This window comes from Salvelinus namaycush, unplaced genomic scaffold, assembly GCF_016432855.1.
Source record: "Salvelinus namaycush isolate Seneca unplaced genomic scaffold, SaNama_1.0 Scaffold457, whole genome shotgun sequence".
NCBI lineage: Eukaryota > Metazoa > Chordata > Actinopteri > Salmoniformes > Salmonidae > Salvelinus > Salvelinus namaycush.
This window is the reverse complement of record NW_024061150.1, coordinates 105217-118109: the sequence shown is the minus strand read 5'-3', so window position 1 is coordinate 118109 and position 12893 is coordinate 105217. Positions and strand designations below refer to the sequence as shown.

Below are 12893 nucleotides of genomic sequence, written 5' to 3'. Positions count from 1 at the left end.
TGAAAATCTAAAAATATAGCAGGTCCACATGATGTTATCACCAGAAGAATTGAGAGTGGATTCTTCTCACTGCCTGGCGGGCAAGCACCTTTAGCCACTCGTCTTAATTCAGACAGCTAAGGAGTTGGAGTAGAGGTGTGTCAGCCTGTGGCAATTCAAGAACAAGTTATAGAAGTCATTTTATTGTTGTTTCAGATTACAGGGTTAGCAAACACTGTACATATTATCATGATGGTGATATTAATATAGCATAACAATGATCCATTAATCAAAGTTTCCATGATTTTAAGTTTAAACAAATAGGATCAGATGAGTGCGGTTTAAAAAATTCATAAAACAGGTCTAAAGTAGATACAAAAACAAATTGCAAACCACACCGACATGGCGACAGTAAACTCCCACTACCGCAAATATACAGTACTTTTTGTGAAAATGCCCTATCAACCAAGCAAGGACCGCTTGATGACTGACAGGGAATGTATCCAATCATTGCCTGCCAAAGTCACAAGGCCAGAGCGAAAGGCAGCGGAGCGTGCCGACAACAGGGGAACGATCCGCGGACAAACGATGTTTTTCGTGCACCGAAATGTTTCTCTGCCAGAAGGTTCACGATTTTAAAGCGTACTGTTCAATCAGTGCATTATTCACTTAAAGACGGAACGGAGAGTGCATTGTTGCTTCTGCGGAGCTTTGTGACTACCTCACGAGGGATTGTCCAACGACAGTAGATGAGAGGTAAGATTCTTTGAACGGGAGGGGAAGGAAGGGCCTGTCGTGTCTACCGGAGACCTGCGGGGAAAAGTGGATAGCGCCGCCTGACGACCGCCTTGAGCCGGGGAGCCACAGTCAGGAGACAGCGGTGCCTCGGAAGAGGTCTCGGATATCCGAGAGAGCGCCGCCAACAGCTCGCCACATGAATGATAACACACAGGAAGCAATGTCGCAAGCTATCATGCTACACAGGATCAGTTATGCAGCACTGTGGCTTGTATAAACTAAATGTCATGAATTATATGCCATATTTGAGTAGAAAAAATGCATGTAATAATGTACATCCCTGTCAACTATTTCACATCCCGTTACCATTGTCATTTGGCGCCTACTTGCAGTTAGCTTCTGCTGCTTGTGGCAGCTTCTGATTAGCGTGTAGCTATCAGCTCTATTTTCTATGACGATTTTATGGAACCATGCAATAGTTACAGGGCAATTCCATGGTAACGGAATTATGCTGAGACTCAGATTTTTCACTTTCAAATGTATGCTAAACAAAAAACATTTACTGGAACAATAGTGTAGATGCGAATTTTGTTAACAGAATTACGGTAAATCTCTTTTAGTTATTGAACTACAGTAAGTGAAGTAACAGAATTACTGTAATGGAATTACATCATGGGTCCCTGATCTGTACAACACAGAAGTGCATCATTTATGGTTATGAATGTAATTTTCTTTATTGTGATTTATCCTGAATTGGTACACAAAGGTAGAAATATGCAATATCATCCTTTGCATATATGGGTATCATTCTATTATTCGAATGAGCTCCGCCCCCAAACAAGACCAAATTCGGTTGGTTCGAACCGGACCAAATCTGAACCAATAATAGATGTCCAAACTTGTGAAACATAGACATTACAGTAGAACACAATAGAGTACATTACTGTACTGAACTCTACTGTCTAAACTTGTGAAACATAGACGTCTATGATTGGTTCAAATTTGATCCGGTCACCAATCGTGGACGTCTGTGTTTGAGTCAAATCAAGTCCGGCCCCAAAAATGATGTCTGTGGACGTTGACATTTCAACTATTTTTCAACGTCCATGGATGTCCGGTGAGCGGTGGGTGCGGATGCTGGTTACAGTAAATGGAAAGAGCTGGGGCTCATGGGTAGTGTCAGTTAGAGCCAGGAGAGGTTGTCCAGACTGTTTTCACACTCTCGCTTTCAAACACAGACGTCCAGACAACAGAAAGAGACAAAACGGTTATGAGCTGAACATAACAGTATGCCAGTGGAAGGGAGGACATTATATGATTTGATTTCCCATTGTCATCGATTCAATTGCTGTCATTTTTATTTTTTACCTTAATTTAACTAGGCAAGCCAGTTAAGAACAAATTCTTATTTTTAATGACCGCCTAGGAACAGTGGGTTAACTGCCTTGTTCAGGGGCAGAATGACAGATTTTTACCTTGTCAGCTCGGGGATTCAATCTTGCAACCTTTCGGTTACTAGTCCAACGCTCTAACCACTAGGCTACCTGCCGCCCCAATTAATTCCATTACTGTTTTTTCTGTAATTATGTTACTGATTTGGTAACAGAATTACGAGTTATAATCACTAAATAATTCATAAACCGTTCAAAACACAAACTAATTGGTAGGTCTACCTTGTTAGTTCTGTGAACTTTCAGTATCCTCTTGAAGATCTTAAAGATATGTGGTTTTTGGTAACGGAATTACAAGGCAGTGTTTAAGAAGGCAAATCTTTTCTCCAAAACTAAATATAGGTTAAGTGTTGATAATAGTTGACCTAAATATTACTTCAACATTATTGTGTTTTGATGTATTTCTAATACCTTTTTTAAGGCTTATCTGGTAGATGTTTTCTAAGACATCTTTCCATCTGTTTGACCAGAAATCCAAGCAATTACTAGAAACCTTTATATATGACTTCATTTCCCCAAAATATAGACTCTTAGCTTTCATTTGACACCCATTTTGATATATTTTTTGTTATTCATTTTAATTGTATTTATTTAGCCCTTAGTTGACAGAGAACACATTCTCATTTACAGCAACGACCTGGGATTTGTTACAGGGGAGAAGAGGGGCGATGAGTGAGCCAATTGGAAGCCGGGGATGATTAGGTGGCCATGATTGTATGAGGGCCACATTGAGATATGTTCCTATCAACATCACATGTTGGTGCTCATGGCTCCTTTTACATGGAAATGACCTACATCATTGTAAACTAAAATAATGTCTGTGGGCAAGTTGGGGTTTGGGACAGGTGATACCAAATAGCTGACTGAGACTACTGTATTTTGCTTTTTTGCAGGCTCCCTCCCTGTTGTCCTGACATCACAGAACATCATAGTGAGAGACATGAGGAAAGAGGCTAGCTACTTTACTAATCATTGTTACTGGTTCAAGCCCTAAAACTCAAAACACACCGTTTGCTCACTAACAGACTTCAAAGTCTTCAATTCAACCATCAAGGCACACTTGTATCAGGATCGTAACACAGAGATATAACTCAGACCAGGACAGGATACTTTTTCTCATTCATTGAATTGTGCTGACTAACACACACACGGCCCAACAAAAAACGCCTTTCAGTAGTCATGGATGACCAGCAGGAGGACCCAGAGGGCATGTACGACATGCAGCACCAGTACATGTGCAGCGAGTGCCACCAGCTCTTCAACACCCTAGAAGAAGTGCTGATGCACCAGCAGATCCACACAGGGCAGGAGGGAGAAGAGGGGGAGGCTGGGGAGGCCATGGCCATCCAGGGCATCTCAGAGTACGGGGACAGCCAGTACCAGTGCCTGGAGTGTGGTGCCCTCATCAGGAACCCAGATGAACTGCTACTGCACCAGGAGCTGCACATGAGAGAGGCAGGGTTGGAGACAGAGGACCATGGTGAGAGGGGGAGGATGGAGGGGATGGTGGAGGACAGGAAAGGGTGGATATGTGTCTTGAAGAGGAGGGGGAGTGAAAGGTGGTGGTTTGTTTCAAGAATGAAAGGCAGAGGTTGTTTGAATGTAGAGGGGCTAGATAGTGAGACTCACCTGCTGAACATTGTGTTGTGTTCCCCAGAACTGTGTGAGGTGTTGGAGACAGACGAGGCAGGGACAGAGGGCCAGGTGTCGGGGCCTGTCCAGTACCAGTGTCTAGACTGCCTGGCCCTGTTTGACTCTCCAGAGGTGTGGCTGGCCCACAGACAGACCCACAGCAAGAGCAGCACACACAGTGCCACAGAGACTGTGAGTATTAAATACCAACACATTTCATCAGCAAACCCTTCATCAAAGGGCTTACAGGCTGGCGTTCTTTAGCGCAAAAGCAGACAGGCAGAATTAGGTGTTTCCTTTCTTGGCTCAAACTTCCTCCCCCCTCCTCTCTCTCCCAGGAGTATGTGCTGCAGCCCGATGGTACTGTGACACCCTTGGTCAGTGTTCAGAACTTTGTCTTGAGTGAACAACAAGCTGGGGAGATCTTAGCACAGGTACTGTACACACTTCATGTCGAAAAGCTTTTTAAAACCAGTAACCAGTTATTCTCACTCAAACATGATCATGTCTGTGCCCCCCTCAGGTCCTAGCCCAACAACAACAACAGCATCAGTCTGCCCCCCAGCCCTCGACCCCCTCCCGGGCCACCTTCCTACCCCCCGTCTCCCCCCTTCCCGGCTCGGCCACAATGCGTCTCCAGATCTGCAGTGCCCAAGCCCTGGCCGATGGCTCCAGTACCCCCGGCCTACGGCGCGCCAAGCTGCTGCCCCCTCTGCTCACTCCTCTAGGGGTGGGCTCGGTAGGAAAGCTGGGGGTCCCAGAGAACGGCCTCCAGAGACTAGAGGTGGCACTGTCTGCTGTCCGGGAGGAGAAACAGCAGCAGGGGGAGGTGGTGATCTTCCACCCCTATGAGTGCTCCGAGTGTGCCCTCCTCTTCCAGACCCCAGAGGACTTCCTGCAACACCAGGGGGAGCACTTCCTGGCCCAGGAGAAGGAGAGCGGCGAGGACGGTGTGATGATGGGATACGAGGAGGACAGAGGGGGGGAGGAGGAGAGAGGGGAGGAGAATGGGGGGAGGGTGGCAGAGGAGAGGGGGAAGGGAACGGGGAGACGCGCCCTGGCTAAAAGATCTAGAAACACACCCCTATGCCTGCAGTGCAGCCAATGCCAGCGTACCTTCACATCAGCCAATCGGCTGGCAGCACACAGGCGCGTGCACGAGCATGGCACATACGAGTGCCGGGAGTGCGACAAGGTGTTTAAGAAGGCGATGTCACTGCAGACGCACATGCGCTCTCACTCCGGGGAGGCTCGGTATCTGTGTGTGGACTGTGGTCACGGCTTCAACACCGAGATGACCCTCATCATACACAGGTAGGTGCCTGACCAGACATCATGTTCTCATCATAAACCATCACAATCCCAAATGTTTTCCTGTCTATTGCTTTTTGAATGCTGTTTTGTATTGAAGGCTCTGAGACAAATCGTCTCTTCACTTTTTATATCCGCCCATCCCTACCTCTGTCTCCTCATCCCTCACGTCATCCCTCGCTCTGTCCTGTAGGAAGTCTCACACAGCAGAGCCGCTCCACAGGTGTGAACACTGTGCCAAGACCTTCACCAATATGACCAAGTTCCTGTACCACCGTAGAACACACACCACCAAAACAGCCACCACTACACCTACCCCTGTCGTCCTGGTAACCACGTTTTCTTTTTAAAAATGGTAATATTGTTATATAGTTCCAAATTCTAACTTGAGAAATGTTTTGTGCAAATCATCAATGAGAAATGTGTGCAAATGTTTTGTTTCTCTAGTTAAATTCAGTCCCATACTGGTCACTGTATGAGCATGTGTTTTGACGATGTCCTGTGCAGGTCCCAGCGGCCCCCAGGAGGATGTCCCTGTCAGCCCTGTCCATCCTTCAGAGAGCCCGGGCTCTGAGGGAGAGGGGTGAAGGCAGCCCCATGGAGACGGAGGGGGACGAGGAGAACCTAATGGCCCCCCTTACCGAGGCTGAGATGGAGATAGGCGAGTCGGGGGAGGACACTGCCTCCAGCTCTCTGAGCAGGGCAGAGGGAGGAAAGGAGAATGGGGTGGATGTGGAGAGGGCACCAGGGGGCAGTGGAGAGTCCCAACCGGGAGAACATACTGCTGATCCTGGTTCCTCTACTGACCCTAACCTCGCTGGTCCCCGGGGTGCGTTCCCCTGCCCCTCCTGCCCTCAGGCTTTCCCCTCCCTGCTCCGCCTGGTCAAACACCGCCATACGGCCCACATCTCCGAGCGACACTTCAAGTGCTCCGTGTGCACCAAGACCTTCAAGAAGCAGATGCACCTACGCAACCACCTGCGCATACACACCGGCGAGCGGCCCTTCCAGTGCTCAGACTGCGGAAAGACCTTCTCGTCCCTGGCCAACCTGTCTCGCCACAACCTCACCCACTCTGGCGTGCGCCCCTACCGCTGCGACATCTGCCACCGGACATTCACCCAGTCATCCAACCTCCGGCAGCACCGCCTACTCCATGCCAACCTCCCTCCCTGTCCCTGCCCGGACTGCCCCGCCACCTTCGTACGGCCGGCCAAGCTAGCCGCCCACCGCTACACTGTTCACCCGGGGGCCCCGGCCCCGTTCTCCTGCCCTCACTGCCAGGCTGGCTTCCCGCACAGGAGGAAGAGAGACCGCCACTGTCAGGAGGTCCACCCCACTGAGGCCCAGGCAGACAGAGAGGGAGGGTTAGAGAGCCAGCCCCAAGTGTGCCCTGACAGGGAGCCCCACTCAGAGCCCTCCACCTCAGAAGACACAGGGACCACCAGCATCATGAGAGGGGGCCTGGACTGCACTGTGTGTGGGAAGAAGCTCAACTCTGCAGCCAACTGGCGTCTGCATCAGCTGAGCCACGGCCTGGTTCCTGGTCGGTCCTGTGGTGGTGCAGTGGCCAGGGGTAAATCCCACCAGTGCCTAACCTGCGGTAAGCTGTTTGTCTCCTACTCTGGCGTGACCTTGCATCAGCGCATCCACACAGGAGAGCGCCCCTTCCCCTGCAACCTGTGTGGCAAGCGTTTCCGGCAGAACACGCACCTGCGAGAGCACCTGCGCACGCACACAGGGGAGCGGCCGTTCCGCTGCAAAATATGTGACAAGGGCTTTGTCCAGAGCATGCACCTGGCGGAGCACCGGCGTACGCACACGGGGGAGCGCCCCCACGCCTGTCTGGTGTGTGGCAAGGCCTTCAAGTCCTTCTCCAATCTGCGGAACCACAGGAAGACCCACGCACGCCAGCAGAGGCAGGAGGAGGCGGCTGCAGCACAGGTTGCCATGGAGACCAGCACCGCCGTGGCGCTAGTGGAGGCATCCCAGGTGGAACTGGCCAATGGGCAGCCTCAGCTGATCCACATACAGACGTCGACCCTACAGCAGGTGAGGGTGGGGTCTGTGTGCAGCCTCTGAGGGTGTTAGTCTGTAAAATTGTGAAAATATGTTGTTCGAATGTTTTCTCTCACATCCTCCTCCGCTTCCTTTCCTATCCAGACCCAGGGTACTCCCACCATCATGTGTAATGAGTTTGGGGAGACCATCGCCATCATAGAGACCAGTGAGGGAGGAACCCTACCCCTGGCTGAGGCTATAGAGATCTACCACACAGCCCTGGAGAACAGTCTGGGGATGGACTCCATCACTGTAGACAGCCTACAGCTCATCTAACAGTCTGGGGATGGACTCCATCTCTGTAGACAGTCTACAGCTCATCTAAAGGCCAGACAGAGACAACTCAGAACCATGACCGGACCATCAGATAACCCTCACAGAACCATCACACGACTATCTAGATATTCTGAGGGTCAAACAGCCACGACTCAGAACTATCACAGACCTGTCATAGAACCATCAAACAAGCCTCACAGAGTTATCTACAGCTACTGAGAGCCAGTGAGAGGCTCAACTATCGGAGAACCATGACAGAACTACCTGTGTGGGCTGAGGGACTGTACTGACTTGACTGGCAGAGAGCATGTTTTACTGACTCTTATCCTATTGGGGTGAATGTATGGGCAGCAGTAGAAGATTAAACTGTGATCTAGTGAACTACAAGAGTGTAGGAACACTGGTCTGGTTGTCATTGTTGAGTATAAAAACGATTGTCTACAATTGCAGCAGGCAGGACAATAGGTTCATTCACTCCTACAGACCAAATGTGCTATGATCTCATGTTCAGAAAGACAGGGCAAAGCCAGTCAGTGGTGGCGGAGAGGTAGTTGTGACGGATGTGAATCGAGGGCCATTTCCTGTGTTTGTCATGTTCTTGACTGCCCATGGATGTTCATTCAGTGCTTGTCTGTAATATGTGATTTTTACTTTGAAAACAATGACTGTTCCTCCTTTTGCTGTAAACAGATAAATGAATGATTAAATGATATTTGATAATATGCTATACCTGTTTTGTTATGTGACTGTGTGTGTTACTGTGTCTTGATACTGGAACCCATTCTCTCTCCTTTTGAAGAACGGATCAAGCCCAGGGGAAAATTAACATAAGGGCAAGCACACACACTTTATATTGTTTTATGTGCAGCATTCTCCCCAATGACTAAACAGTTTTTTATATATATACACACACTACCGTTCAAAAGTTTGGGGTCACTTAGAAATGCCCTTGTTTTTAAAAGAAAAGCAAACATTTTTGTCCATTAAAATAACATAAAATTTATCAGAAATACAGTGTAGATATTGTTAATGTTGTAAATGACTATTGTAGCTGGAAATTGCCTATTTTTATTTTTTTAAATTCAATATCTACAGAGGCCCATTATCAGCAACCATCACTCCTGTGTTCCAATGGCACGTTGTGTTAGCTCTTCCAAGTTTATCATTTTAAAAGTCTAATTGATCATTAGAAAACCCCTTTGCAATTATGTTAGCACATCTGAAAACTGTTCTAATTAAAGAAGCAATAAAACTGGCCTTCTTTAGACTAGTTGAGTATCTGGAGCGTCAGCATTTGTGGGTTTGATTACAGGCTCAAAATGGCCAGAAACAAAGTACTTTCATCTGAAACCTGTCAGTCTATTCTTGTTAATGAAGGTGATTCCATGTGAGACATTGCCAAGAAACTGAAGATCTCAAAAAATCTGTTTCCAGCTACGATAGTCATTTACAACATTAACCATGTCTACATTGTATTTCTTATCAATTTGTTATTCTAATGTACAAAAAATGTGCTTTTCTTTCAAAAACATTTCTAAGTGACCCCAAACTTTTGAATGGTAGTGGTTATAGTGAACAAAAATATAATTGCAACATGCAACAATTTTACAGAGTTACAGTTCATATAAAGAAATCAGTCAATTAAAATGTATTAATTAGGCCCTAATCTATGGATTTCACATGACTGGGCAGTGGCGCAGCCATGGGTGGGCCTGGTAGGACATAGGCCCACCAACTGGGGAACCATCCCCAGCTAATCAGAATGCATTTTTCCACACAAAAGGGCTTTATTACAGACAGAGATACTTTTGTTTCATCAGCTATCCGGGTGGCTGGTCTCAGACGATCCCTCAGGTGAAGATGCCAGATGTGGAGGTCCTGGGATGGCGTGGTTACACGTGGTCTGTGGTTGTGAGGTTGGTTAGTCGTACTGCCAAATTCTCTAAAACAACGTTGGAGGTGGCTTATGGTAGAGAAATGAATATTCAATTCTCAGGCAACAGCTCTGGTGGACATTCGTGCAGTCAGCATGTCAATTGCGCTCTCCCTCAACTTGAGACATCTGTGGCATTGTGTTGTGTGACAACTGCACATTTTAGAGTGGACTTTTGTCCCCAGCTCAAGCTGCACCTGTGTAATGATCATGGTGTTTAATCAGCTTTTTGATATGCCACACCTGTCAGGTAGATGGATTATCTTGGCAGAGGGGAAATGTAAACAAATTTGTGCACAAAATGAGATTAATCTAAGCTTTTTGAGCATATGGAAAATTTCTGGGATCTTTTATTTCAGCTCATGTAACAAACACTTTACATGTTGCATTTATATTTTTGTTCAGTGTAGTTGGACAATAATAACTAATCAATAACTAATGGTTCAGCTGTGTGGTACATTCAAAACTAGTGAAAAAAGTTAACTTGAACATCTATACTGAAAGATAGATACTTAAATTATTCATAAATGTATATATTGCATACTGTATCAGTAAAACAAGGAGTAAAGAAATGTTAATATTCATATTTATTATTCATTTGTACATTTTTGGAGTTTCACCTTGTGTAATGGCGTCTTTTAAAAGTCAATACAAGTCAGTTGCACATTTTTCCTTATCAATATTATAGCGAGTCTCCTGACTCTACAGTAAATAATATGTACAACACAACCAAGTCTTGCACAAAAAGACAACCAATATTATACCCTACCACTCTTTATACTGCCCTGCCCCCTCCAGGCTTATCTCCTCCCACCCCAAAAATAGCCTGGAGAGAACAGTAAGGGAGGATGAACGGAAGGAAAAGAGGGAGGAAGGAGGAAGCTATAGAATCAAACTTACAAGCAGGGGAGTGAGAGAGAGCGGTATACAGGGTTGTCCAAAAACATACTTATTACACTTAAATGAATACAAATGTCAACCCTCTTCTTTGTTATCCCTCATTGAAATGAATAAAAATATTTGTCACCCCAGGTCCTTGCTGGGGCGAAGTGAGGGTGTTGAAAGGGAAGACAAAGAGAGGGAAAGAGGCACAGGTGAGGACCATCTCTCACACAGGTGAGGACCATCTCACACACAGGTGAAGACCATCTCACACACAGGTGAAGACCATCTCACACACAGGTGAGGACCATCTCACACACAGGTGAGGACCATCTCACACACAGGTGAGGACCATCTCACACACGTCCCATCCCCCCTCAAATAAGAAAACAGGTTGAGAGAGACAATCTAATGGCATTGATACCAGCCTGTAGCAAGGATGAGGTCCACTATAACAATGAGGAGTAATATTAGTAACAGTAATACAATAACATAATGAACTGCAACGTTACATGTGTTTGATAAAAACAGACAAGTTTGTTGTCTTTAAAAAAAGAAGTTAGATAATAAAACACGCTTGGCATTAGAAGTAATAGGCATGTCAGCCTGACGTCCTCTGGGTTCTCAACTAAAGTCTACAAATACATAAAACATGGTTGCAGTGACCGAGTGAGAAATGTAGAGCCATGATGTGCCCATTGACTCATTCTCCCCGCCTCCTTCCCTCATGGCGAGCGAATCAGACTAGCAGGAACGCTTGGTGCATCTTTACTGGCATCTTCTGTAGCCAATCATGGGAAGTGAGGGCGAGGTCCTAAACTCTCTCCAGTCCCCCTCACAGACCTGTTCTGAAGGTATGCTTTTATGATTCAAAGTAGAGAAAAATCTAACAATAAAACAAGGATCCTTCTGATCCCTCCAGGGTAGTGCGGGCTCTCCATCCAAAGGCATCATCTCAAGCCAGTGGGGACCCAGCCCCCTAATGTCCAGCAGAAACAAATGAGCCAATGGGAGACTTAAGAGCCAGACCCTCTTCTCCAGCCAATTAACTGATCTTGCTTCCCAAGCCCTCCATTTTTAAAAACAACAAAGTGAGTCCTGTTAGAGTCAGATAAATGACCTTCAAACAGTCCCACTACGTGATATGTTATTCAGTCTGAAAGATGGGCCCTGCTCCAAGGCAATGGGTAACAGCTGGAGAGTTGTTATTGTATAGTCTATAGTCCACTGGCATCAATGGAAGCTTACAAGGATAATATTAATACTAGTAACAAAGTGCTAATTCAAGTGTGGGTATTGGAGTTTGGGTTCATCAGCTAGCTGTCTGTCTGTCATTTTAAATGTAATTTTTTGGGGGGGAGGGGGAATTACACTTTTTTTTTCAAATCCCCTTTTAAGTTTTAAACAATTTCACCTCTTGACACATTTTGCAGACACACATCCTCTTTCTTTGTCTCTTCCACTTGCTCTTTCTGGCCTGGCGAGAGCGAGAGCGAGAGCGAGAGACAGAGAGAGAGGTCCAGATACACCGAGAGGCAGAGGGGTGTAGCTTCAACAAAATTAAGAAGAGGCGGGATTTGGGGAACTGGTCCATCGCTGATTGGTCAATCCAGCCTGTCGGCATCCTTCATCTAGAAGACTCCTGCGAATCCCTCAGCTCCTCTGGACTACCCTCCCTCTCTTGATCCGCCTCCTCTCCCAATGGCTCCGCCCCTCCTCCTGTCCCTTCCCCTGATTGGGTGCCAGACGGTCCGGGGAGCGAGGAGGCCTCGTTGGTCTCAGAGGGGACGGCAGTCTGCATGATCTTCTGTCGGACCTCCCTGATCTTCAGCTGCAGACACACCTTGGTGGGGAAGATGTCTGAGTAGCGTGCCTGGAAGGCTGCCGTGGCCTGGGCTGGAGAGCAGACAGGAGAAGGAGGAAGACAGAGGAAGTGTTGATTATTGTTGTTTGACTAGGAATGTAGAAAAAACAAATTTTGCTGGGTGGGGAGGACTTTGTGTGTGCACATGTGTACACTCTGTAAATGAGAGTGAGAGTAGGCCTATGTACAATACCAGTCAAAAGTTTGGACACACCTACTCATTACAGGGTTTTTATTTATTTTTACTATTTTCTACATTGTAGAGTAGTGAAGACATCAAAACTATGAAATAACACATATGGAATCATGCAGTAACCAAAAATGTGTAGGGGTGGTATACAGAAGATTTGGTAAAAAAGATTTGGTAAAAGTCCAAATTATGGCAAGAACAGCTCAAATAAGCAAAGAGAAACGACAGTCCATCATTACTTTAAGACATGAAGGTCAGTCAATCTGGAACATTTCAAGAACTTTGTGCAGTCGCAATAACCATCAAGCTCTATGATGAAACTGGCTCTCATGAGGACCGCCACAGGAAAGGAAGACCCAGAGTTACCTCTGCTGCAGAGGATAAGTTCATTAGAGTTACCAGCATCAGAAATTGCAGCCCAAATAAATGCTTCAGAGAGTTCAAGTAACAGACACATCTCAACATCAACTGTTCAGAGGAGACTGCGTGAATCAGGCCTTCATGGTCGAATTGCTGCAAAGAAACCACTACTAAAGGACACCAATAAGAAGAGACTTGATTGGGCCAAGAAACACG

At 46.5% G+C, this 12893-nt stretch overlaps 2 protein-coding genes across 2 annotated transcripts in view; one reads left to right on the top strand and one right to left on the bottom strand.

Annotated features, from left to right (window-relative positions):
- Positions 1-511: 511 nt before the first annotated feature.
- Positions 512-8175, top strand: znf526 (zinc finger protein 526). Its single transcript, XM_038986349.1, has 8 exons — positions 512-735; positions 3062-3648; positions 3826-3992; positions 4139-4234; positions 4324-5114; positions 5305-5440; positions 5619-7163; positions 7275-8175. Exons 2-8 carry the CDS (start codon positions 3348-3350, stop codon positions 7446-7448), a joined length of 3210 nt encoding a protein of 1069 aa, XP_038842277.1. The 5' UTR covers positions 512-735; positions 3062-3347; the 3' UTR covers positions 7449-8175.
- A 1778-nt stretch (positions 8176-9953) lies between these two features.
- The window catches only part of LOC120041394 (protein capicua homolog), a 72322-nt gene continuing 69382 nt past the window's right edge, over positions 9954-12893 (bottom strand). Inside the window, exon 19 of the mRNA XM_038986348.1 lies at positions 9954-12159. Coding sequence (XP_038842276.1) covers positions 11891-12159 — 269 coding nt within the window. The 3' untranslated portion in view covers positions 9954-11890. The remainder of the gene's footprint in view (positions 12160-12893) is intronic.